Below are 25,928 nucleotides of genomic sequence, written 5' to 3'. Positions count from 1 at the left end.
TGTCTCTCAGAGCGGCCGATCGCACAGTGACCGATCCCGGTATCCCTGACATACCCGAGCCATGAGGGCCGTACCGACGTGGATAGATAAAGTCCATGACCGGGATAAGTTGGAGCAATGGTAAATGAGACATTAGCAACAGGGCCTACGAGAAAGCCCCGTAGCAACGAGGAGCTGGGGTTAGGAGGTGCATAGCAACCGGAGCTGGGGTTCAGGGAATGCTTAGCAACCAGGTGCTGAGGGGTAAGAGGCGCATAGCAACCAGGTGCTGAGGGGCAGGAAGTGCATAGCAACCAAGTACTAAGGGGCAGCATGTGCATGGCACCCAGATATTTTTGGGTAAAAAGTGCATAAAAAACGGTCAAAGTATTTAGACCTAATGAGGGGGAAAATAAACCCAATGTGTGTTTAAAGTGCTGTAAGGGACAGTATTTAAATGTTTACTCTCCGCTTAAGCCAGGCACTAATTACAGACCTCATTATTCAGATAATAAATACTGTCACCAATTATTGACATCTAATGGGAAGCGTCGGGGTTAAATGTGCGCTTGGTCCTAGTTTACAAGTCTCCTGTGTGCTGCGTTCACAGATGACCCCCGGCTCCGTGTAGCGGCTCTGGTTATTGCGCTGCGGTGCCATAGAACGGCACGTTGGCAAACGATCCCTGCCCAATTCTGGCACTTAAAGCGATGTTTGACTGCATGCTGATCATTTTCTTTTGTATCCTGTTTCAGCATTTATGACCTTGCGTTTAAACCCGATGGAACTCAACTGATCGTCGCTGCGGGGAACAGAGTACTGGTAGCGTAAACTGTTAATATTTGCCTTTATCTGCCTTATTTGCATCCTATTGTCATCAAGTTTAGTTTTTCTCTATTAATCAGCTTTAGGACATGTGGTAAGCAACTGTGTGTGCCGGATTACTATATGCTAAAGCACACCACGTAGAAGCACCGTCTATATTATTAGTATCCTGGTCCATAAATATTAGCCACCCCAAGGACCTCGCTGATTTGTAACTCTGTGACATCATCTCATTCGTTATTACCTTTCTATAATGCCACGTTCCTGAACCTATTTATGATTATAGTTATCTCTAATGAACCAAGTTAAGTGGAGCAGTCTCCCAGAAGAAGTGGTAAGGAAATGTAAACGCAGTAAGGAAAAGTAAACATGTATGGGCTCCTGAATCTAAAGACAAGAACAACGACTGATTAAGGTCTGAGTCTTTACAGCAGTAAGAATGCACAGACTAGACGGGCCGAACGGTTCTTATCTGTCATCAAATTCTGTTTCTATAAAATTCATTGTAGCTTTTGAATGTAAACATCTAAAGAATGTAAAAAAAAAATGTAATAAGCAATTGTCTTCATACAGAACAGCTGTATTATTTTTAGAAAATAAAAATACCCTTTTATGGTAATGGACAAAAGTAATTTGATCTGTATTTGCAGGTTTATGACACATCTGACGGGACTTTGATTCAGCCATTAAAAGGACACAAGGACACCGTATATTGTGTGGCTTATGCCAAAGATGGTAATTCTCACTTTAAATAATTTATTTATGAAGCGTGTTTTCAATGTTATTTTATTGTGGTTATTATCATATTTGACATTAATTGTACCCTTTATTTTGCTCACCTGTAAGGATGCAGTTATCAACATTTATAAATTATAAGAATTTGTATGGAAATTCCATTTCAAATTATATTTACTAAAAGATGTGCCTGGCCCTGTATAAAGTGTACTTAAGATAGGGGAATTTCTTAATGACATCTCATGGATTAACCAAGCTGAGCCCTTCCTACAGAAGAAGGTCACTACGTTTGGATCTTCAAAATACGCTACATTCAGAAATTTGGGGTCACTTTCTGCCTTTTAAGTAACGATCCCCCTTGCAAGCTTCTTGGAAGGAATCTATTTCAAAATGATGCTTGATGTTCATGTTATGTCATCATTTTGTGACTTTAGGGAAAAGATTTGCCTCTGGATCTGCTGACAAAAGTGTAATAATATGGACTTCCAAATTAGAAGGAATCTTAAAATACACGTGAGTAAAGATTCACTGTTTTGTAAAGTTCAGCACACTTTTCTTGAATAGTTTCCAAGGCTTTTTTTCCCCACTTAGTTTCCACTTAGCTTTTTTAATGAAAAACAAAGGAATTTCTAGCTGTCACATATTACAAACCAGTTTTCTAACCATCAGCCTTTTAAACTTAAACTTGGATTAGCAAACACAACGTGCCATTGGAACACAGGAGTGATGGGAGTGATAAAGGGCCTCTGTACACCTATGAAGAGATTCAATTAAAAATCAATAGTCTTTTACAACATTAACCCCGTCAGCGTTCTATTTCTGATCCATTTCATGTTGTTTTAATGGACAAAATTAGCTTTTCTTTAAAGAAAATTACATTTCTAAGTGACGCCAAACTTTTGAGCTCTAGCATGTGTTTAATATCCGCTCATGTATAGTAGGACGAGTCATTTTGTCTTGTCCTAACAATCTATGTAGTTCTGCGTCTATTGTGCCTGTATTTGGTAATCAGAGCTCGTGCTGTATTGTCTTTTAGTTCATGATAATGTCGTATTTTTATTAAATATCACCTTTAACTCCTCAGGCACAACGACTCTATCCAATGTGTGTCGTACAATCCCATGACGCACCAGCTAGCTTCCTGCTCGTCTAGTGATTTTGGTAAGTAGTTTTCCATGGATGTTTTGCAGGATACCACTGACCGTCTTCTTTATTTATTGTATCATATTTACTGTGTTTTTCAGGCCTTTGGTCTCCAGAGCAGAAATCGGTTTCTAAGAACAAAGTAAACAGTAAAATCACTTGCTGCAGGTAATTGCGGAATATTGTAAATCAATATCTTTACAACAAAAATGACTAAACACAATTGTGTTATTTCATTACACATGGATTTGCATTTAATACATCAATAATTTGCGGGAAACTAAGGAATTATACTACTGGATATTTTTGGCAAAGAACCACTTAGGAGTTATGAGCCCCAATCCCCTTCCCTTTGCAAAAAGCTTGTGCTTAGGAAGCAGTAAGCATGACTGGTACAAAAATGTCATTATCTGAGGTCTTACTTCTATGTTTCATTATAAATAAGTTTAACTAAACAAACATGTCTAGAGGCTGAAAGTATACTTTGGTAAATGCCAGGAGATAAGTGAGTAGAAAATTGTTATTTATTGGCTAAGATTAAATCTCATTATCTTTTACTTTAACGCTATTGCTTTTTGATTTATTAAAATTGAAACCTTTTTTTTTTGTTAGCTGGACAAATGATGGACAGTACCTTGCTCTGGGGATGTTCAATGGCATTGTCAGTATAAGGAACAAAAATGGAGAGGAGAAGGTCAGAATTGAGCGTCCTGGTGGAGCTCTGTCACCTATATGGTCAATCTGCTGGAACCCATCCAAGTAAGTGGATCTGTGTGGATCTTTATGTTACATGGGCTGGTGACCCTTTGATTTTCCTGGATCACCTAAATTTAGAAATACAAATCGGCCCAGTGATAACAAAGCACATGTACGGCAGCAGTCTTTATGTATAGAAATGCCAGACAGTCATCTTCCTTCAAGTTCTGTGTTTCTAACCATGGATCATAAAAATCAACATCTCTAGGATTAATAGTAAATTCATACCCTGAGCATTGTCTTTCTAACGTATCGCTTTTGATATATTCATCTGACTTTTGTCATTTCCCATTTTGTCTGCATTGTAAGGGATGACCACAATGATATACTGGCCGTGGCAGACTGGGGGCAGAAGCTATCCTTCTACCAGCTGAGTGGCAAGCAGGTAACATCTAAAGCATGAATGTATTTTATGAAAGGGTTTTGTTTCATTTAATGTAGTGCCGGGGTTCTTAACCTGTGGCGTACGCCTCACCTGGGGAGGTTTGGAGCGACTCCATGGGAGGTTTGAGTGGCCTCTCAAGTGTAAATTGTTTTATGCAAACTCATCCTTAAGGCTAAGTTTTGGGCCATTAAAACATGAGAGACGTGGATCATAAGATTTTTCATAAGGGAGATGTAACACCAAAAAGATTAAGAACCACTGATGTAGGGGTAAAAACCTTAAGACCTCTTTTGCCAAAGTCTGCCTCCAGGTAGACAAACTAAGGTTTCCCCAGCTGCTCTTGAATTGCACGTGAGACTGAAGTTCCATAATATGTTTGTACAATAAAATAGTTTATTATAAATATTTATATAATAAATATAATATATTGTATGAGTGGTAAAATGTTGTTTCAGTTGTTATACCTATTTTTGCCATAGGTGGGGAAGGACAGATCCCTGAACTGTGACCCATGCTGTGTCAGCTATTTCTCCAAAGGAGAATACATAGTTCTGGGTGGCTCTGACAAGCAGGTGTCGCTCTTTACCAAGGATGGCGTGCGTCTAGGAACCATTGGAGAGCAGAACTCTTGGGTTTGGACATGTAGGGTTAAACCAGACTCTAACTATGTGGTAAGAAAAGATGTGATCGGCCCGCGTGTGGTTTTTTTCTGTGACTTGTAGGTAAGGTTACTATAAGCGTGTATTATTTCTCATGCAGGTGATCGGATGCCAGGATGGGACTCTTGCTTTCTACCAACTCATTTTCAGCACGGTGCATGGGCTCTATAAAGACCGCTATGCTTACAGGGATAACATGACGGATGTTATAGTGCAGCATCTAATCACTGAGCAGAAAGGTAAGTGACAAGGATCCATTTAACCCCTTAAGGACAATGGGTTGTCCTTAAACCCATTAAAAACAATGCATTGTGAGCCCGTACATTGTACGGGCTTTGTCATGAAGGGGTTTAATTATGTGATCATAGAATCTTCCTTAAAATATGTTTACATTCATGTGAAGGTAATAACTTTTGTTGCAACTGTGGTATGATTAAAAAACTATTAACCTCAATGGTAAAACGTAATTTACTGTATATTCCTTCCTAGACATGTTATAGTCCATTCAGCTAGGTATACACTGACTGGCATGTCGCCCCTGACATGTTTCACAGGAACAGTAATATTGCATATAAAAACCTTAAAATGCCCCGCTTGGGTATATTTGTGCATCCTGCACTTTTAACCCTACAGTGTGGTTAAAATGCTATGTCTAAAATAAAATAAAAATAAAATATGCAACTGTGTGACCCTGTGTAACCATGGGTGAAGTATCCAAAAGCGATGCCCCCTGTGTTTTTTCTTCCGTGTGGACTCTATTCTTAAGCAAGTCTTTATTCACATTGGTGTTTTTTTCATTATATTTATCAAAAGACTATATTTTTATAGTCGTTTTAAAATAAATCCTAAAGCTGAATTATTATAGCAACGCTAATGTTTTTGAATACATGAACAAACTGGAAGCCTTAAAAGTTAAAAAATAAAACTCACTCTTACTATTTAGACTTTTTCCCAACCCAAGTGTTTGCATTACAGATTTTATTGTGGTGTGGCCCTTTACTTGTCCTATACTTTTCACCTTGGTATGATTGGTATGATGTATGTATAGCAGCTGTACTTAGCGCTTTACAGAGGAGGTACAATAAGTGCAGTCTTATAGTGAGTTCAGCATTCATACAGACATTATGATTGGGGTACAACCAGCGATGTATTTACGTTGATGCTGCCCTAGACCTAACTAAGGGCAGACCTGCCTCCCCTCGTCATATGGCGGCACCTGGCTTTTAGGGGAAGTGCCGTGCGGAGTTGTGGGGTTGCAGGAGCCTGAATCTCAATCTTATGTTGCCTATCAAAGTGAGAATTAAATGTCGGGAGCTGGTGAAGAAGATTGCAATCTACAAAAACAGACTGGCCATCCAGATGCCTGAAAAGATCCTAATTTATGAGCTGTACTCCGAGGACGCCGCTGATATGCATTACCGGGTCAAGGACAAAATCGTCAAAAAATTTGAATGCAATCTTCTTGTGGTCTGTTCACATCATATAATCCTATGTCAGGTAGGTACCTAATCCCAGCTGTAATATCTCTGCATGCTAACGTCTTTAAACAGAGACTGTGGCATTCATATTTAAATTTCAATCATGATGGCTTCTGCCTTAAAAAAGTTGACAAGGAGCAATGAGATTTTTTTCCCATTATAGCCCTCACTGTGTGCACCACTAGAGGGCACCGATAACACACTCCATTCCACACTCTTTTAGTACCTTTTATTATTATTATTTATTGTTTTATATAGCACCATCAAATTCCGTAGCGATGTACAATGCAATTTAGGGGGACAAAAAATTAGAAAATGCTTTACAATAAAGATAAAACCTTGCTAACATATTCTAAATGTTCTTTGGCCCTTTGGTTTGGGTGTTTTTATTAAAGCGACTCGTGACTGATATAATTGTGTATTGTCTTAGGAAAAGCGGTTGCAGTGCTTGTCCTTTAAAGGTGTGAAAGAGCGTGAGTGGATGATGGAGTCGCTAATCCGGTACATCAAAGTGATTGGAGGTCCACCAGGAAGAGAGGGTCTACTGGTGGGACTCAAGAACGGCCAGGTAAGATATATGTAGCGTTCTCTGTGTACAGCTAACATTTCCATTAGACTTGGGCGCCGGCGGAAAATTGGAGTTCGTTTTGGGGGGGGGGTGTTTTAAATTCGTCCAACATTTTCATTTTGGGAAATCCCATTCGTCCGTCCAGTTGTCATGAAAACGAGTTTTTTTTTAAATGGCGAGATTCTTCTCCTCTTAGTGTAGATATAATGGCAGCCGCAGCAATGAACGAAGAATTGCGCATGTTTTGTTTCCGTTATTCATTCGTTATTCGGATGAATGGACGGAACGGTAAAACTCTGCACGAAAACTATATTACTGACAGTGCCACAATTTACTGTAAGTCTCTTTAGTGATTCACAATTTTCTTTTTGCTAAATGGTGTCTTTTTTTTTTAATTATTCCCTGTAAATTTGAATTGGTTAATTGTTATATGGGGCCATCACGTGTGGAGGAAAACCAGTAGCCAAGAGTAGTGGTTACCAACTCCCCTTCTCAAACAATAAAAGTCTCCGGCACAACAGATGAATCAACTTACCACGTGGTTCTCTTGGATAAGCCTGTCTAAATCCAGTTGTAGTTTTTAATATTTGGGAGGTTACCATAAAATACATATTTTGAGTTTTTTGCTTAAATATGCAAGCCCTCTAATTTCTACTGTGCTTGTGTCTATTGTATAAAGGGCTTTTGATGTCATAATGCAATACATTACAAAAATACATTTCTATAATTCTATAACTATATGTACTGATCTGTACGTACGCAGGTGCAATTTATAGATCAGAATGCTTAAGTCAAAGCAGACCTTCCCTCATTAGGGCTCCTCGCCTAAACTGACCAGCAGGTGGTGACTTGCGCCCATAAAATCGAAATATATTATTGAGAAAAAAAGCTTTTTTTCCTATAAAATGTCTACTAATTGTAGGTCGTTTTCGTTGTTTTTGCTTCATCTCCTTTTACTGCTACAGAGATTTATATTACATTTTTGTCTTTCCGATCAGAGAATGAGTTATTGCGCAACAACCGGGTCGCGGGTCCTAGGCTGCCTAACCCCTCTGCTATGGTGTAGCCACCGGTCCCCAGCTTGCACCGGAGTTATAAAATACATTGTGTATCTTATTAAATACTACGGATTTCTCAAGCTAAGATGACTAACCAGGCCTTTTATATTCACGAATACTCGTTTTCTGGTGGAAGCCTCTGCAACCTTTTGCAGTTTCTCCATTGTCTCACTTATTCTCCTCTTCTTCAGATTCTAAAGATCTTTGTCGACAACCTGTTTGCCATCACCCTACTCAAGCAGGCCACATCCGTCCGGTGCTTGGATATGAGCGCCAGTCGAAACAAACTTGCGGTGGTGGATGAACACAATACGTGCCTGGTATATGACATCACAACCAAGGACCTGCTCTTCCAGGTCAGACATGCTTTTTATGATAAACTCTGTGCTTTCTGTGAAAGTGCCAAACACACACGATCTGCCAACTGGATTATGGATGAGCTAATGCAGTAGGATGTTTGAATCGTGTAAAAAAGCACCCTCTCTCGGGATACAAATAATGCAAGCACTTCAGAGTGCTTTATGTTGGCTGCCTCCACGTTAGCACCTGTTGGGGGGGGGAAGAATTGGAAACGTGTTCTCATGTCAACTAAATGTGCACGGCAGCGCATCAACTTAAACTAATGACCGTGCTGATAGAGAGACATATTATTACTTACACTTGACAGCAGATCCCTTGCCCCTTATGTACATACGCATTGTGTGAGAGAGGATTTGGCAGGCTCTTTGGAACGTGTTTTACTTAATCCAAGACCAGACCTTCTATGCTGCTTTTATTTCAATGAGGAGGTTATTCTGATAGACGATCTGCTGGCCTGTATTTTGTCTAGTGCGTACTAGTAGCTACTGTCTAGTAAATTCACTCGAGATTGATAAATATTCATAACAATTAGAACTTTATCTGAAAATTGAATTTTATAACTTTGCCAGTATGTGTCCACAGGGAGAAAAAAGGGGTTTGTGCAATCATTGGCAAATATATATATCAAGTAACAGATGGAATCAAAGTACTGAAAGGGGACTTCAGTAATACCAAAGAAAGACAAACATTTGAAGTCAGAATGATTCAACTATTCAACAGCAAGAATAGAGGACTCAATGTCGATTTGGGTTTCCTGTCCCAGGTTTTACATAAACCCCCCCCCACCTGCTATATGTACTGTATTTTTAGTGCACCATGTTCATCTATATGTACCTGTATATATGACAACATGTGTACACATATACATTCCCATTCCATTCTTATATTAATCACTGCATTCCTATTCCCTGTATGTGAGCACTACCATCTTATGTTTTTATTTTTTTTTTTTTGTTAATTTATCTTCAGCAGTGCTAAAACCCCCCCCTCCAAATTCCCTACTCAGAACATTTATGACCCTCTGGAGGGACACATACTTTTACAACATCTCACCCTCCCTTATCAGATCTGGGTAGTAAGCACCCCCCTCTCCTGCCACACTACATTGAATTCAATGTGTCGTTTTGCTCAGATATGCTTTAGACTTGAGAAAGGGAGAAGAGCTCCCGAAAGCTTGTCATTCCAAAATCCTGTTAGTCCAATAAAAAAAGGTATTATCACAAGTTACTTATTCCATCTGTTATTTGATATTGACACCACTGGACTAATACGGCTACAACCTCTACTCTACTATATATATATATATATATATATATATATATAAATAATATATATATATATATATATATATAATATGAAACATGAATCGTCTTCCTCTTCCGTCCTTTATAACATTAATCACAATTTGCAACACCTCTCCTAGGAGCCTAATGCCAACAGCGTGGCATGGAATACGCAGTGCGAGGACATGCTCTGCTTCTCCGGCGGGGGATACCTCAACATCAAAGCCAGTAACTTCCCAGTACACCAGCAGAAGCTGCAAGGGTTTGTGGTCGGTTACAACGGATCCAAGATATTCTGCCTGCACGTGTACTCCATGTCTTCTGTAGATGTGCCACAGGTACTAATAACGCTCTGTGTATTCCATGGTCACAAACAAATTCAAGAAGTTGTTATTTTATATTTTGTTATAGTCCCATCATGCTTACCTTCTATTAATATCGTCATGTTCATCTTAACCATTGGAAGATCGGTGGACATATGTCTATTCCGCATTTAAAACCTATTCATTAGGGCCCACAGACCATGAAATTATAGAGTTTCAGCCGCTTCGGCTTTGATAAAACTCAGATATGTCCTGCTAGAGATTCAGAACTCGGTGGCCCAGAGCACATGGATTGAGCCTTTGTTAAGCACAGTCCTACAAACTTCTGAATTTAGTAGCAAAGAGTATATGGGGTTTGAATTTCTGTTGGGTGAACGATCTCTTAAATAAGTGGTGGTTTGTATCTAGTACTACTATAAAAGACATGCAATCTGAAAGACCATTTCCATACCAGGTGCTTTTGATTATCCGGCTCCTGCAATTAAACTAGAAACTCCAAAAGTTCTTGATAAGAAACATCTTCCTTGTTACCAACTCCTAGGCCACAAATCCATTTTACTTTTTGGCATTTATTGAAGTTTTTACTGGGATGTTAACGTGTTTGCTGACCGGTTGTTTTGCCCTGCCGACAGTCTGCTCCCATGTACCAGTACCTGGAGAGGAAGCTGTTCAGAGACGCCTATCAGATCGCCTGCCTGGGGGTCACTGACATGGACTGGAAGGACCTAGCCATGGAGTCGCTGGAAGGGTTGGACTTTGAGACCGCAAAGAAGGTGAGGAGCAGTTTCCTATTTCGCGGGGTTGCTGCGTCTGACCTCGTGCGATCTGTTTGTTTGCTGCACATTTTCCAGGCTGAGGGTGCTAAGCATATCCTGCCATTCACGGGGTCATCCTGTCTAGGATTGGAATGTAAAATCTGCTGACATTAGTGAGCAAAGTGTCACAGACACAAAAACACTGGCAACTCGCTGACACACACACTCCACAAACAAAAGTAACCCATTCATACACTCCGATAAGGCCAGTAACAGCTAGGCAACAACAGCTGTTTGTATGCATGATAGTGGCACACAAGTGACACAATCCTGTAGCTGTAGTAACACACATACATCCAAGAGGTTATATGCTGCTAACATTCATGTGAACAACCCGTACAAATCTAAGCATTATGCAAATCAATTGTCCTGTGAATACATTTATCTTCAACAATTCTAATATTCACATGTGAAAAGATGCAATAAATACACATTACTGGCTTTCCTGGTCAGGGACAATTGAGCCTTAGGGCATGTCTCGCTGGCCCTGGGTCCTCTGGGCTTATATTGCCACCTACCTTCTTTGCCTGCGAGGTAAGTGGCCTAGCTCAGACACAGCCCATTGAATTAAATGCCTCCGATTCCTTGCTTTAGAAAGCATTTTTCTTCAATACATAGTGGGATCTCAGTCCACCCATTCGTTTCTGAAAAATCCCCCGGATCAGGGATTTTAACCATCGGTTGTATAGTTTCTAAAAGTATAATCACCTGCTTCACTCAATGTCTTTAATTTGATGTCCTTACCAGGCATTTATACGCGTTAGAGATCTGCGCTACCTGGAACTCATCAACAGCATCGAGGTAAAAGAGTAACTTAATCCAATGTTATTGCTATATATAATCTAACACAGTTTTTTCCAGTGATTTGCGGGTTAATGGCGCTCTTGGTCACCCCAGTTATTCTGCCAACAATACAGACCTAGACAGGAGAGGTCAAAGTGCCCCCCGAGGAGCTGGGATTAGGAGCGGCACGCTTTGTTGTGCAGATTTTTCCTTTTCCTTCCTGTCCCTGTTTTTGCCGGTCCGACTGGATTACATCATTTTTGAGATTACTTTATATGAATTCATTTTTCTTATGATCCAATGATAGCCATGATGCAGAGTGGATACAAAATGACCTACTTGCTTAAGGGCATGCATCGCTCTTCTTTCTGTTACATTTGTATTTACCGTGTGTGAAAATCTTCTCTTTTATATGTGTCGTTAGTCGTTTTCGCTAGGATTTTTAGTTTTTATAACCTTAATGTAAATGGGACTCGAAAGGTTTATTCCCGTCTTCCATGAGCGCCTGGTGCATGAGAAGCTGCGCTTCGCCCCTCATCATGATTTATAACTGACATTGTCATTCGTTGGTGGGTTGGGAGTTTATACTTGTTGGGCTTTTAATAAATTCCATGTGCTACATGTCGGCCCCCGTCCCAGTCTGTCCCTGACCCGCAGTGATGCACAATGCCGCTTTCACTCGATTCCAGGTGATACCACCCAACACATCTGGCGTGAGATTCCCTTGCAAGGATTTGTCTGCGTTCAAACTTTTCATTAGTGTTTGCAACGATGACCAAGTCAACGCATGTAATAAAGGACTTTAGGAGTGTTCTAAATAACATTTTAAATGTTCTGAATAAAATAAATCTTTAACCCCTTAAGGGCAACGTGTTGACCTTAAACCCATTAATGACAAGTAATTGTGAAGGGGTTAATAAATAAACGCCAGTGGGATGACCTGCCATCCTTGGATATTCTCGATGCCCTCCTTACGTGAAGGCCAGGAAATCTTGGATAGCAGTTTGTGAAGAGATGATTTATATTTACTATTTGATAACTAAATTAATAGCAACTACCACCTAAAGGTACATCGTGTCCCGTATATGAGCTTTAATGCATATGATGACTTGCAATAAATGTTTTTTTCTTCCATGGAAATGCTCAGATAGATTCCTCAGTATCCTCTCTATACATTTAGCCTGTTTCCCCAATTCCCGGCTCCGGTCCTTTGCAGAAGATGCATTTGGCTGAACACATCTGCTTATAACTGCACAAAGTCCTCTCCTCAATCCAGCTCCAGGGCTCCCCCCCGCAAGATTTCCAGGGGGTCCTCGCTTCTTTTTTTGCCAACAAGCACTTTAATATGCATTCATGTTTGGTGAGGCTGTTCGGGGCAGCAGAATGAATGTAATGGTGTAATATGGTGTAAGAAATCCCATTAAAATCACTGTTTCAGAGCATGATTTTGCATCCTCTGTTCCAATAATCCTCTTGAAACAAGCAAAAGCAGAGTAGAATTACAGTATAAACTTTTATTACAACTCCTGGTCCTGGTCTCCTCTCCAGGCATGTACAAACAAAAGCCGTAAGTGGTCCTGAAAGCTTGCACTTTAATTCTGCTCAGCCAATGAAGGCACCATCTTGGCTTTACTCGATTTCTGATCTCCTTTGAGATTTAATTATTTAATAAGCTAACCACAGGCTACCCGCTCATCTTTTAGTTTATTGTGATTGTTTGATTACATGTTTTCCCTTCAAGAACATCTTGCCACTTCATTTGCAGGAGCGGAAAAAAAGAGGCGATGCCAGCGACGACCTGTTCCTGGCGGATGTGTACGCTTACCAGGGGAAGGTCCACGAAGCCGCCAAGCTCTATAAGAAATGTGGGCATGAGAACCGGGCACTGGATATGTACACGGACCTCCGAATGTTCGAGTACGCCAAGGTAAACGCAAACACATGTATAAATTAGGATGTAATGCAAGTGTTGATTGTGGAAGTAGTCCAATGGTAGTTAAAGTTGATTGCTTCTATTTGGAGTCCCTATACTTTTATTCATGGAACTACGGGATGTAATTAAAGTGATTTAAACCCCACTAGTCATTCCTAAACCAATCTAACTCTGCCAACGAAGCCATAGTATTCCAAAATGTGGTTTTCACCACTAATGGCAAGATGGACAATGTTCCAGATCCCTCACTTTTCTATTATTGTGGATTTTGTTATTTGCCTTCCCGTCGGCGTTTCATGGAGGAACAGGCAAGCAACAGATACAATGAAAAGCGATTCCTTAATAAGCTGATCGATTTCTCATCTTCAGGAGTTCCTGGGATCTGGAGACCCCAAAGAGACTAAGAATCTAATCACAAAGCAGGCTGATTGGGCCCGAAATATCCGAGAACCAAAAGCAGCAGCTGAAATGTACCTGTCCGCTGGAGAGCACGTGAAAGCCATAGAACTAAGCGGAGACCATGGCTGGGTGGAAATGTGAGTATCCAAACAGATCAGTTGTCTGTGTAATTGTAATGGTGCACAAAGAGTGGAGGGTGCATGGAATGGCCAACCAGCAATGATTGCTGCAGTGAACTCTATAATGTATAATTAACATTATGGGAAAAAAGGTGCTGTTCCATGTACTATTCTCAATGTAACACTTCCGCGTGTGCAAACTCCTCATAGAAATTAATTTAATTAAAAAAAAAAATGACTAGCTTATATACTGATAGAGACTTCTAGAAATGCCTTTGTATTTTATATACTTTCATATGATAATTATATACCCATGCAAGTTCCCTCTTTTCCAAGTAAACTGAAACTGGAAACATTATTTTCATAACTAAACTCTCCTGTTTAATTAACTTAGTTGCCTTCGCTTAAAGCCTTCCAAGTTGAATAATATTTTTATTGGGCCTTCTTAGTTTGGCAGGTTGAGTGTTAAACGCAGCCTTTCTATGTACATTGTTATACCACTGCAATAAACACATTTAAGTCGGGATAACGTCATGGCAGGTTTAGTGCCGGTGCTCCCGAGGGGCCGGCTAACTTAACGGGGCTTCACAAATAATGGTCTCCCATGTGAGTTTGGTGAGTGAGACAGGACATGGTGCTGACAGGGACACCTGCTCGCCGGGCACATGTTTAGGACTTTGTTTTAATGTAGCTTATAAATTACCTTCAGCTGCTCTTGATTTCCGGCATTTCAGCTTTTCCCTCCCCGTCCAACAATCACAGCGGTAAAGAGCCGAGTGCAGGGCTGTCTGCTGGCCCTTTACCTTCACAAACATGAAAACAAGTAGTAGGAAACTGTTTCGCCAAGCATTGGAGAGAACAAATGGGATATTGTCCAGATGTGCGTGATATCATATTGGTTATCTTTAGCCCTTTGTGTTCGCTCCGTACCTGCAGGAAGTCTAAATAAATGGGGGAAGCAGGAAGCAGATATCCAGCCGCCCGAGTTGGACCTTTCCGGTGGAGCGCTGCTTCTGCTCATCTTTTCCACTTCTAACGGTAGATTAGCAGAGCTGCCACCAGCCTTTTTATCCCTTTTGTTCATCAGTCTATTGAAGACTTTAACTGTGCCCGTGAAGTTAATATGTCTTAAGCCCTCAACTTTCACCCTTGAGTTTAAATGGGATATTCGACAAGATGTCCACTCCTGCATCTATCCTGAAGTGATTGAACTCTGTAGTGTTCCTCAACATCTTGATGGGTCTATCTAGGGTTCTGCAGGGTGCAGCTGAACAGGACGACCTCTGCTTTCTAAGGCTTTCTAAAGCCATGGAACCGGGTGAAGTAGCGGGTTTGTAAAGTTCTGGTAGGATTGCTCAAGTTTTGGTTACCTACCTTTATAGTATGAAACACCTAAAGTATAATTTTGAGGTTCAAAGATCAACCTCTTCTACCATACCAGCTATAGCGAGACACAAAACTGCAATTCCTAGCTTGTCTTATAGGTAACTTCACCGAAGGCACTCTTAGTGAGATTTATACGCCGTGCTGCTTTGGCACTGCTTGCTTAATAGAAAGCCTGGCCGGAAAAGAATTTATTACCCGTGATTAACAGCCGTTTATATTCTAATAACCCTCACTGGAAAAGCAAGCTCCTAGTTGAGTCCTTTCCAAAGCTTGCTGCAAATCCTTCAAGTTTCCAGTACCTCTGTGACAACAAACAATGATATTATGAAGACTAAGTAATAAAACAATAGCGATAAACGTCTGATCGTTCCTGGTCTACAATAGTAGGTATGTGTTGTACCCGTGCCCTGATACTTCTGTGCAAAAAAATATTTTAGTGGTTTTTATTATTATTATTTTTTTATGGGGTAAGAAAGATTTTTAGAGCTCGCTCTACACATAAAAAACACGATAGATTTAAAGGTAGTTTTGAAGGTCTATTAAATTGAACAGCGTGTGTAGATGGGGCTTAGGGAGAAATATATGCCCTGAGGTCTGTTTTTGGCTCACTGGGGACCCTTTAAGAGGGTTATGGAAGGGCTCTCACTAGTCCAGTTTAAAAGCATGTGATCGTCATGTGGCTCCTGAATCTAGGATGAGACTATGGACTGATTAAGGTCTGGTCTCCACACCAGGAAGAATGTCAGACTAGATGAACCGTTCTTATGTGCTGTCGAATTCAGTTTGTATGTCATGTGCATTTCTTTCTGTCTCTCATGTCCTTGTCTATATTCTCTCCGTTTTGCCTCCTACCGGTTCTGAATGTTATTTTTGCTTGTATATTGGGAGAAATAAGGCATTGTTTTGTTAAGCAGTTGGACTTATAGCCCCTGGGAATTAGTTTTTTTCCCTGAAATCCTGCAATTGCTGGGTCATATCTGTCTACGCCTCCTAGTTGCGTTGGTTACTTTATAGTAGGTACTGGGATCTTTATACTATAAAAACATGATGCTTTCAGAAGGACCCCTTTGGATTACCACTTTATTTATTTTTTTTATAAAGCGTTTTTCTTCATATAACTTCCGCTGTACATCCAGCTATAGGAAGTTTAGACATTACCAGAAGCGAGAGACTCATGGCGTACGAGTATCTGGATCGCTTCCATTTAAGCAGAGAGTTGACCATGAATTCCATCTGCTATTCCTCACTCAACAGCATTGCGTTATTGGTCCGGCAAGCATTGAAATACTGGACTGGAAAAGTAATTCCGAAAACAAACTCTCCTCTTTCTCGTTTCTTGGGTAAACAATCTGGGTTCGTGTCGTAGACTAATTATTTCTGTATCATGGCGTGCTCGATGTTATCCAAAGAACAGCAAAAACCAAAACGTGATGGAGATCGAACATGAAAAACAAGGAAAAATGTTAATGACCAGAAATACATGTACTATAATATAACTATAATATAACATACCAAGTTCTACAACTTCTCCCAACTTAAGCTGCAAAATTAACTGAAAGCACAAGAATCCAATAATACATATTTATTTTCCAGCAAATCAATGTACCTGACAAAGCATTTCTACTGCTAATGGAAGATTGATAGCTGTTAAGACAGCACCATCCACCTTACGTTAAATGCCGTTTATCCGATTATAAATTGTATTTTTGCCTTTCTTTGGGACCCTCTGACTGTGTCGTCTTATTGATGTCCCTTTCATGACAGGCTCATTGACATTGCGAGGAAGCTTGACAAGGCAGAGAGGGAGCCTCTGTCAAAGTGTGCCTATTATTTCAAGAAGCTGCAGCACCACGGGTACGCGGCTGAGACATACTTGAAGATCGGAGACCTCAAATCGTTGGTCCAGCTACACGTTGAGACACAGCACTGGGAGGAGGTAAGGAGCTTCAGGAGGACATCTTGGTGTCCAGTCTTTATATCCAGATACAGGCACAATTGTCAAAAGATATAGCATTATGTGAAGCTAATTGTCTTTTTCCTCTTATTGTATGTTTGTAATGCTTGCAACACTTTGCTGCATTTAAAAAGATGGGATTATAGATAAACCCAGGCTGGTTGGAGACCTCTGATCCAGACTGTAAAGAGTCTATATTTTCTTTTCTCTTTAGGCCTTTTCATTGGTGGAAAAGTATCCAGAATACAAAGACGAGGTATACGTCCCATACGCACAGTGGCTGGCAGAGAATGACCGATTTGAAGAAGCACAAAAGGGTGAGACGAAATTCTAGAATTGTTTTGATTTAACTGCTCGAAATCTTTGCCCTCTCTCTGAAATGTCATGGCTGCTTCTAGCAGCTACAGGAGAGGTGGTGAACCATGTGTCTTTCTTCTATCCGCAGCTGTGTTGACACAGGGAAAATCCATATCTCACATTGACATGCTGGGTTTTCTTCTCTCTGACTCTTTTCTCACTCAGCCTTTCACAAAGCCGGCCGACAGGGCGACGCAGTCAGAGTGCTGGAGCAGCTCACCCATAATGCCGTCGTGGAGAGCAGGTTCAATGATGCTGCCTATTATTATTGGCTTTTGTCCATGCAATGTCTTGATATTGCACAAGGTAAGAAATAAATCTAAAACTGTGGAATATGTGGTGTGAACAAACTCTTGCAAAAAACAAATCTTCTTCGTCTGCTCCTTCGTCTCGTCCTTCTTCCTTTCAAATGAATTATTACTGTACACAGTTGTGTGTTTTACCTATAAAATTAAATTAGATATTGCTGATACACGTAACTCACTAATAAGTAAAAAGTTGGAAAAATATGACGCAATCGGACAAGGAAAGAAATAACAATTTGAGTATTTTGTTTGTTTAACCTCCCTATTTATTTACCATTTACTGTTATAGCGATGAACTTAACTATACGTTTATTTAGCAAGACTTCTCTTTACTGTTTATATTTTGTAGATGTAGTCCATTGTCCCTGAAACAACGTGGTCCGACAGAAATTATCTATCATAAAAAAAAAGGCTTTCAGCAAAGAAATGACATTTTACACCATTAGTTAGGACGTTCCACCCGCGCTGAATTGAACGCCTGTATACATACAAATGCATTAGTAATTCCTTCCCCACCTAACAATAAAAAGCTTAGGTTTCAGAGTATGTGATCAAGCATGCTAGATAAACATACTATAAATAACGGTGTTTTGTGGAACAGCGTCTTTAATTATTATTGTCCGTCATTCCCTTCTCTAGAAAGCGTTCAGCAGCAGGATGCCATGCTTCCGAAGTTTCACCACTTTCAGCATCTGTCTGAACTGTACCACGTGTACCACTCCATCCAGAGATACACAGTTGAGTCGCTATGGGTTATGGATATAAGATGGGGCGGTTTACATTGTTGGGAGGGGGAGTACAACAAAGATTTAGTCTTCAGGGGGGTATTTTCTGAAATGTGAAGTTATTAAACTCTTTGTCGCATTCTTATCGCATGTTAGCAGCTCCACATAGAAAATCTGCTCTACAGACTTAAACAAAAGACTTCACAGATCATTAAATCAGGTCTGTGACCCACATGATTTTTAGCATCGTCAATTTATTAAAACTGCTTTTGGTTTTAAGAAAATAAATATTCATTAAAATCACGGATAGAATGTTTCTATCGGGCATATTGTAATTTTAAGATCGTTGGACGATAAGCCTTGCTTAGTAAGCGCTATTCACATGTCTTGACATCACTTTTCCAACCTCCGTGTGTCATTTCAGGATGAGCCGTTCAGTTCCCACCTTCCAGAAACACTTTTTAACGTTTCTAGGTTCCTTTTGCACAGTCTCACCAAGGAGACTCCGCTGGGCATCTCCAAAGTGTATCCTTCTGCTCAGAAGAGACAGATGATTTCGAGAGTGTATTAGATGCTACCCATATCAGTATATTCCTCATCCCCGCATCCTTTATGTAGTTTTACCCTTCCATCAGACCCCAGAGACTACTTCTGCTACCCTGCCGTAGATGGTCCACAGCAGAGTCCTCTTTCTGGAATTAACCACCGATTTAATAATTGGGACAAATGCCTGCGTTATGTCTTTTAACATATAATTACATCAGACTGGTGCACGCCTATAAAGTTATCAGCAGTCACTTACTTTTAAATCATATTATGAGTAAAGCCTCAATACCCCCAAATAAGCAGAATTTGAAACGTAGAATTTGACTGCATGTCACCTAAACTGTAAATTCTTCCACATCGCCCATCCAGAAAAAAGTATAATACAAAAACAAAATGTTTATATATTCGCAAAATCACTGCAAATTTAGTTTTAATTCTGGTCTTTTGATGATGGTACGGTTGCCAACCCACAGTTAAAATACATTTATTTCCTATATAATGTGTGATGTCGTTTTATGCCATCTTCTAGCAACCTTAACTTTTGTCACTAGAAACATTTTGTACACCCTGGCGAAACAGAGCAAAGCCCTGAAAGCATATAAACTTGCACGGCACGTGTACGAGCGGCTACAGGGTTTGAAAATTCCCAGCAGATTCCAGGAGACGGTTGAGCTTGGGAACATCACCATTCGATCTAAACCTTTTCATGACAATGAGGTAAGTTCCCACCTGGTTTTTGATTCCTTTAAAATAAACACTATAAGACGCCATGTTTATACAATTCCGGAATAGTGGCGGGTGAGCTGGGTAGTGGCCTACAGCTTCAGATATTGTTGAGCGATGGTAGGGCTTGGATGTAACCAACTCCAGGTGACAGCCCATCATATACTGGGTGCAGAAGAAGTGTCCTCTGTGACTTTTGTTAAGCAAATTGAGCTCACTTTATGGTATTTTGGATATAAACATTCTCAAGCTGCTCCCGTGTAGCAACACAGATGGGTTTAGGGACTATTTTCTATTGCAACTAAGCCTTTCACCCCATCAACTCCCTCTATGTGTGTCACATGACCACAGGCTAGAATTAAGCAGCCCCTGAAAAATACAAATTAGATAATGACATTATTTCTGGACAGGGTTTGGGACAAATACTGTTGAGGATGTGTCGCTATATTTAATGAAAGTGTTGGATTCAGCAGAAAAGGTGGAACGTTGCCTCTTTAAGGATCCCAGCTGGACCAGATTTCTAGTATCCACAAATAGGCTCAGTGTTTTAAGTGGGATACTCTACAATCTAAAACATCTGTTGAACAGCACGTTAAACCAGTGTATGGAGCAGCTCATGAGAACCGTGGAATGCTGTAGGCCTTAGATAGAACGTACAGGTCCTATAAATAGACCAGCGAGTGTCTGAACAAATTAATGAACTATTGTATTAATGCCAGAATGGTAACAACCGGGAACCTCTAAGATCAGGAACCATGGCCACATACATATAAATGATTACGGAGCATATAAAGATCCCGTTCCAGTGAATCGGAGGCAACATAAGAGGTCTACTTCCATTTCATGTTAATTGTGGTGGCAACGTTGGGAGGCCATTGTCATGAGAGTTTGTGCAGCACAGTAGCCTTCAGAAAAGTAAGCTTTAAGGGGTGAGTTTGTGTAAATGCGTCTAATACAGGCTATGTGTGACTTCTGCCAACGTTGTGACTTTGGCTTATGATTCTTAACATCAATACTGAACGCGCTGCTACAGAAATTTCTTTTTTATCACGTAAAGAGCATGTTTCCAACTTTAATACATGTGCCAAGAGGTAAGTGTCCCGTAAACTACGTTTTTATACCAGCAATAGCTACAGTAAAGCTAGTGTGATTTAGTCCTCTAAAAGAGACACAAGTCCAATACAGGTCCCAGTTAGTAGATTATGACTGTTGTATAGATGGCTTGTCACCCTGATTGTTCTGAATCTTTTTGTTGCATTCCTATCTGGATTTTTAATGATATCTTTAGTTTTTAAAGGGAGTTGTGATATAAAGCTCCCCTGGTACAGATATTCTCCGAGCTCTAGCGGGAACATTCATTAACTACATTCATTCATCACTACATCATTACGCTGTCCAAGTATTAACATAATGGAAAGAGTTAATTTCCTTGCAGAAGTGCACATCTGTTTCAATTAAGTATCCTTGAATGCCAGAGGCTTACAAATGCTTTCTTAGGCCATTAAAACCCAAGAATATTGGCAAAGTAACAAGTGTCTCCTAGTAAAGTAAATTCAAAGCTCCAAGCCCGTAGCGTTCCAAACGCCAGACACGTCTCGTTTATCTTGTATTTCATTCTTTTCTTTATAAGCTCAGTCAGACCTCCAACAGTCACCGGCTCTGCAGCTGCTTGTGAAATACGTCCAACGGGACCTGTCAGCTTTTTCAGTTAGAAGAACTCCAGGGTTCTTTCCAGATAACTATCGATAGATGGTGCCGTGACATTCTTTCCCAGGGAAAACATTCTAGCTTTCTGTCAGGAGCTCTAGAACGCGACTATAATTATCAAAAATTGATGATGGGGTTTAACAGTTCAGCAAAGTGCAAGTCTTAAAAGACTTGACGCAGTACAATAACGACATGTTTTCAAACAAAATGTTTGCATGCTTTTTAACAAAAGAGGTGAGGGAATGTGGAATGTAGTAGAAGATGGGTTAATTTCACATTCATGGTCCGACAGCTTGCTTGATGATACGTCCACTTGGGTAGCTTGCCACCAAACTCCCGTGACAACTCCTGTGCGACCAAGTAAGGTTTCAAGATCCGTTCTTTGGGCACAAAGTAAAATTTCAAAAGTAGAGCCTTTATTTATATTCTGGTAACCCGATGAACCCAGGAAATCAATAATTTCTTGGATTAAGCACCAGAAGTTACAAACCCCTTAGCATAACCACATGTCCATCTTATTATAATAAACAAGTCTTTTAAATGCTTTCTTTGTCTTTTAGTATTTAATTTAAAATTCTGGTCCTCCTGTAGAAAAATCTCGAAAATTCTAAGCTATTTATTGGCAATCCTCTTGGTAGGAAATTACTTGTAAATAATTTCCATTTTGACATAATTTGCCAATTTCCACCATTCAGAAGTTGCACCGAACTATGAAAAGCACTTCGTTAGGACGCGTTAGTGAAATAAATTGTGGATTGCAATCCAAATAGGAAGTTCACATTTAAAAAAAAAAGAAAGAAAGAAAATTGCCTGTGAGCGTCTGTTATAAGAATGATTTTATCTTGTAAGCCCTATTTGTAAGGTATAAGTTATAATTTGTAGATCCGTGGGTCCTAACCTTTCGAGGATCAGGACTCGTTTCTGGCCTTGGAACTTGGTGCTACTGGATGGCCGTCTCGCGGAGTAAGATTGGCGGTAAATGTTCTACAAGACACTTGAAGTTCGGAAGAAGATTTGAAGCTCAAGCTCAAATCTATCTGTTTGCCACCTGACCACCGGGGAAACCAACCTGAAAGTTGACTGACTGTCTTTTCCATCTACAGGAACTGGTCCCCATGTGTTACAGATGCTCCACTAACAATCCATTCCTGAACAACTTGGGCAATGTTTGCATCAACTGCAGGCAACAGTTTGTTTTTTCAGCATCAACATATGGTGAGTAAGCAAGTGCCATGAACATGGAAGGTCAGCAGTGAACCATCAGCATGAGCATTACAGTGGTTGCCATGGTGACTGCACAACATATGAGTCTTCGCTGTAGAGGTTCTCTGAATATATGTGACCCCTTGTATCTTCTTGGATCTATCGATCCTGTATTGCCCCATATCCAGCCACAACTGGATATTTTACAGCCTCCCCTGACTTCTTGGGGATGAGGGGGTGGGATGCAGTGTGAATGGGGCACTTCATTCATCCACACGCAGTAGACAGAGAGACATAATCTTAAAAGTAATTACAGGCCATCGATTTAATCCTATTCTAATCTGCACACAACAGAGCTCATTTAGCAGACAGATTTGTGAATATTGTTGGAAAGGATTTGGAGTAAAGCTGAGGGAATTTCCTTGTTCTCCTTAAAGGGGCTGCTCCAATTAAAGTAAAGGGAAACGACGGCAGCCTTTTCTCTTCCCCGCTCCTACCTGCTCTTTTGCTTGACCTTCACTCTTAAATGTTCTCATGCTCCTTATATCTCTTATTGCTTTGTCTTGATCACCCTCACCTAATCGAGTCTACTTGTCATGCAGTATTCTCCCACTACTCAGATCCTATCCATCTCATCGTCTTCTATCTATATTTACAATAAAGCCTTAGCTTAACAGTGACTTAATGACACCTAACTGCCTTCAATGTGCGTCACCTCTCGTTATCCAGAAGTGCTGCCTCTTGTTGAATTTTACCTGGAGGATGGGATCTCTGATGAAGAGGCCGTGTCACTTATTGACCTAGAAGCACCCAGAAGCAACCCAAAGAAAGAGAAATGGCAGGAGACGTCCTCTGCTGGTATCCTTTGCAAATAAAGTCTCATAGGGATGATGAAGCTATATGATCTTATAGAGTAATGCATGCACATATAAGCAGCTGTGACAAGGGTCATATAAAGGACCTGCTAACGAGAGCGTAATGTTCCGGTGAGTGGGGGCATCTTTAAGTAGACCAGTGATTAAAATCCCATATGTATGCAGGCACATGTATATAACCATATAAGCCTAAAAGAAGATGGAGCCTTTGGTTGAAGGGCATTACTTTTTGGGGGGGCCAACATGGAAAAAGATGGGACTTCAAAAGTATCTTTTTATACTACCCCTCTAAAGTAACACCCCAATAAAAGCTGTTACTTTAGCCTGGATATTCTATGATGTCACTAGAAAACACATGGATTATTTGCTGTCACTTACCATACGGTAAATGCTTCTTGGGTCTTGTTGCCATTTGATACAAATGCCATGTACCTCTAATATAAGCCCTGTTGCCACATTCACTCCCCAAAAAAACAATAAGGCGTGTAAGTCAGTATAATAACTGAAATAGGGAATAATACAAAAAATGATGGTACCTGTGCGGCTCTTTTTGGGGTGAGAGCAGATTGACAGTTCTAGTTGTAGTCTAAATTACTTACTGAAATATACAAGTTAGCTACAAATGTCAGGCTGGCACAATAACATCTCATCACGGTATAACAAAGCTGAGCAGACTAACTTTACCAGGAACCTGGATTTAAGATAGAACCTGCACTCTTGGTGCTTCAAGTGTGGGCTATGATGTCAAAACCCAGCACCCCTCCTATTACCCCTTTTCTGTTGCGGGGCAATGGGGGAAATATATATGTTCTGGAACCCTTTGTTTTGGCCTTTATGAGACAACCAGACACACAAACCCTGAGGCTGGAGGAAGAAGAAGGAGAGATGGATGATGATCCATTTACTGCAAAGCTAAGTTTCGAGGTGAGATTGCTTTCAAAATGAACCACCGCCTTGTTTGCTTACAGAAAGTACACGTGGCTAATAGTGACTGATATAAATCTTAATATTACTGACATATTGCTAGGCTTACAGGCTGCAATATTAATTACTTATTAATCGCATGGTATTGCATAAAGTCATATACATACAGTGGTGTACTTTGCTATGAAGAAGCTTTGCTATGAAAATGAATCCTGGGATATTATACATATATCCTGCACAAGAAGGCTACCGACTGGCTAATAGTGATTAGTCCGTCACCTAGAAATATTGTCTGTAAGTGTAATGTGTTCAGTCTTTAGTATAACATGGATCTCCCTTTTTTAGCAAGGAGGCTCCGAGTTTGTCCCTGTGATTGTGACCCGAGCTGTCCTGAGGTCGATGAGCAGAAGAGACGTCCTCATCAAACGCTGGTCTCGGCCCCTGAAGTGGCAGTATTTCCGATCCTTGCTCCCCGATGTCTCTATAACAATGTGTCCCACCTGCTTCCAGGTACACCAGATTAGTCGTTTTAGGTCACTGTCCCTCAGAATGATTAGAAATATTACAATTTCCTGTTTTAGAAGGACGGCAGCAAATTAGAAAAAGTCTCCCAGGGGCTGCTGTGAGACGCATATTAAAGGATAATCTGCTACTTGCTGACCAGGGCAGAATATTCTCAGACACTTTACTCACAGAATGACCAGGGCTTTTTATTGCTTCACTGATAATCAAGAGATTGCATATGGTAAAACCTAGAAGGTACACGCGGTAGGTGCTTAGCATGATGCTGAGTGGTGGTCTCTAGTAGGAAGCGTGTAGATGCTATGGTACATCATGCGTGTTACAGGACAGTTTGCCAGTGACTTTCTGTTTAATATAAGTATGGAAGCATTTTTCTATCTTCTGCTTAAATATGTATATTATATATATATTACCGTATAACTTTCAGCGCAGTAGTGGGGGTTACATGCCCTGTGCTTATAAGTGGAATATCGTTTAAAGTTTATATAGGATCCAGTAACCTCAGGTAACCTTCTAATAGGAAGGGATTAGGAGTCTTAGGAGATGTTTTCTTCAGTCGTCGTGGAGGAGACAAACAAATGGCTTATATTATATATACCTGCAGTCCGTACATCCATTGTACGTAACGCTACGTGTTTGATACCTTTTTATTTGATTAGATTTGGTAATTACCAGGCCGTTGATTATCATAACACTTTAGAAATTGTTCTGCATTTGCTGAGTATTCAATAATGCCTGTAACTACATAGATACAGGCATGGGTTTCTGTTATGTCACTTTGCTGTTCCGAATTTAAATTCAGTGGCACTTTTCTTTTTATCCGTTATGGATTTTTAAATTAAATTGTATTTGACATATTCTTGTTTCTTGCACCAGATGTTCCACACAGAAGACTATGAACTGCTGGTTCTGCAGCACAACTGCTGCCCGTACTGTCGGAGACCCATAGAAGAGTCCACGCTGTGATATGATCACCTACGCCATCAATAGAGCCGTCATGCTGCACCTCCAATCCATAGCCAACAATCCATAACAATAATCCAACAAAACCCGAGAACCATTGCTATAGACCATATGATCGATATTGTTTGAAACGTATA

General features: G+C 40.3%; 1 protein-coding gene across 1 annotated transcript; it reads left to right on the top strand.

The window, feature by feature from the left end:
* IFT122 (intraflagellar transport 122) lies at positions 1-25,871 on the top strand. Its single transcript, XM_053469942.1, has 29 exons — positions 1-120; positions 735-801; positions 1,455-1,539; positions 1,974-2,052; positions 2,624-2,700; positions 2,784-2,850; positions 3,295-3,441; positions 3,748-3,823; positions 4,303-4,494; positions 4,583-4,721; positions 5,777-5,979; positions 6,391-6,528; positions 7,778-7,942; positions 9,370-9,567; positions 10,185-10,325; positions 11,115-11,168; positions 12,916-13,077; positions 13,453-13,619; positions 16,752-16,923; positions 17,156-17,258; positions 17,464-17,604; positions 18,243-18,340; positions 18,753-18,853; positions 19,426-19,591; positions 22,408-22,519; positions 23,237-23,365; positions 24,230-24,306; positions 24,652-24,816; positions 25,705-25,871. Exons 1-29 carry the CDS (start codon positions 62-64, stop codon positions 25,792-25,794), a joined length of 3,570 nt encoding a protein of 1,189 aa, XP_053325917.1. The 5' UTR covers positions 1-61; the 3' UTR covers positions 25,795-25,871.
* The last annotated feature ends 57 nt before the right edge of the window (positions 25,872-25,928 follow it).

Source organism: Spea bombifrons, chromosome 6, assembly GCF_027358695.1.
Source record: "Spea bombifrons isolate aSpeBom1 chromosome 6, aSpeBom1.2.pri, whole genome shotgun sequence".
In the NCBI taxonomy this organism is placed as follows: domain Eukaryota; kingdom Metazoa; phylum Chordata; class Amphibia; order Anura; family Pelobatidae; genus Spea; species Spea bombifrons.
The sequence above is the reverse complement of the archived record's forward strand: the minus strand, read 5'-3'. Positions and strand labels throughout refer to the sequence as shown.

What these genes read in the sequence shown, in the direction of transcription:
- IFT122 (XM_053469942.1), top strand. Translation starts at nt 62, where the DNA reads ATGAGGGCCGTACCGACGTGGATAGATAAAGTCCATGACCGGGATAAG. An exon ending in CTGCGGGGAACAGAGTACTG is followed by an intron (nt 802 to 1,454) that starts GTAGCGTAAACT and finishes CTGTATTTGCAG; the next exon opens with GTTTATGACACATCTGACGG. An exon ending in ATGTCTTGATATTGCACAAG is followed by an intron (nt 17,605 to 18,242) that starts GTAAGAAATAAA and finishes TCCCTTCTCTAG; the next exon opens with AAAGCGTTCAGCAGCAGGAT.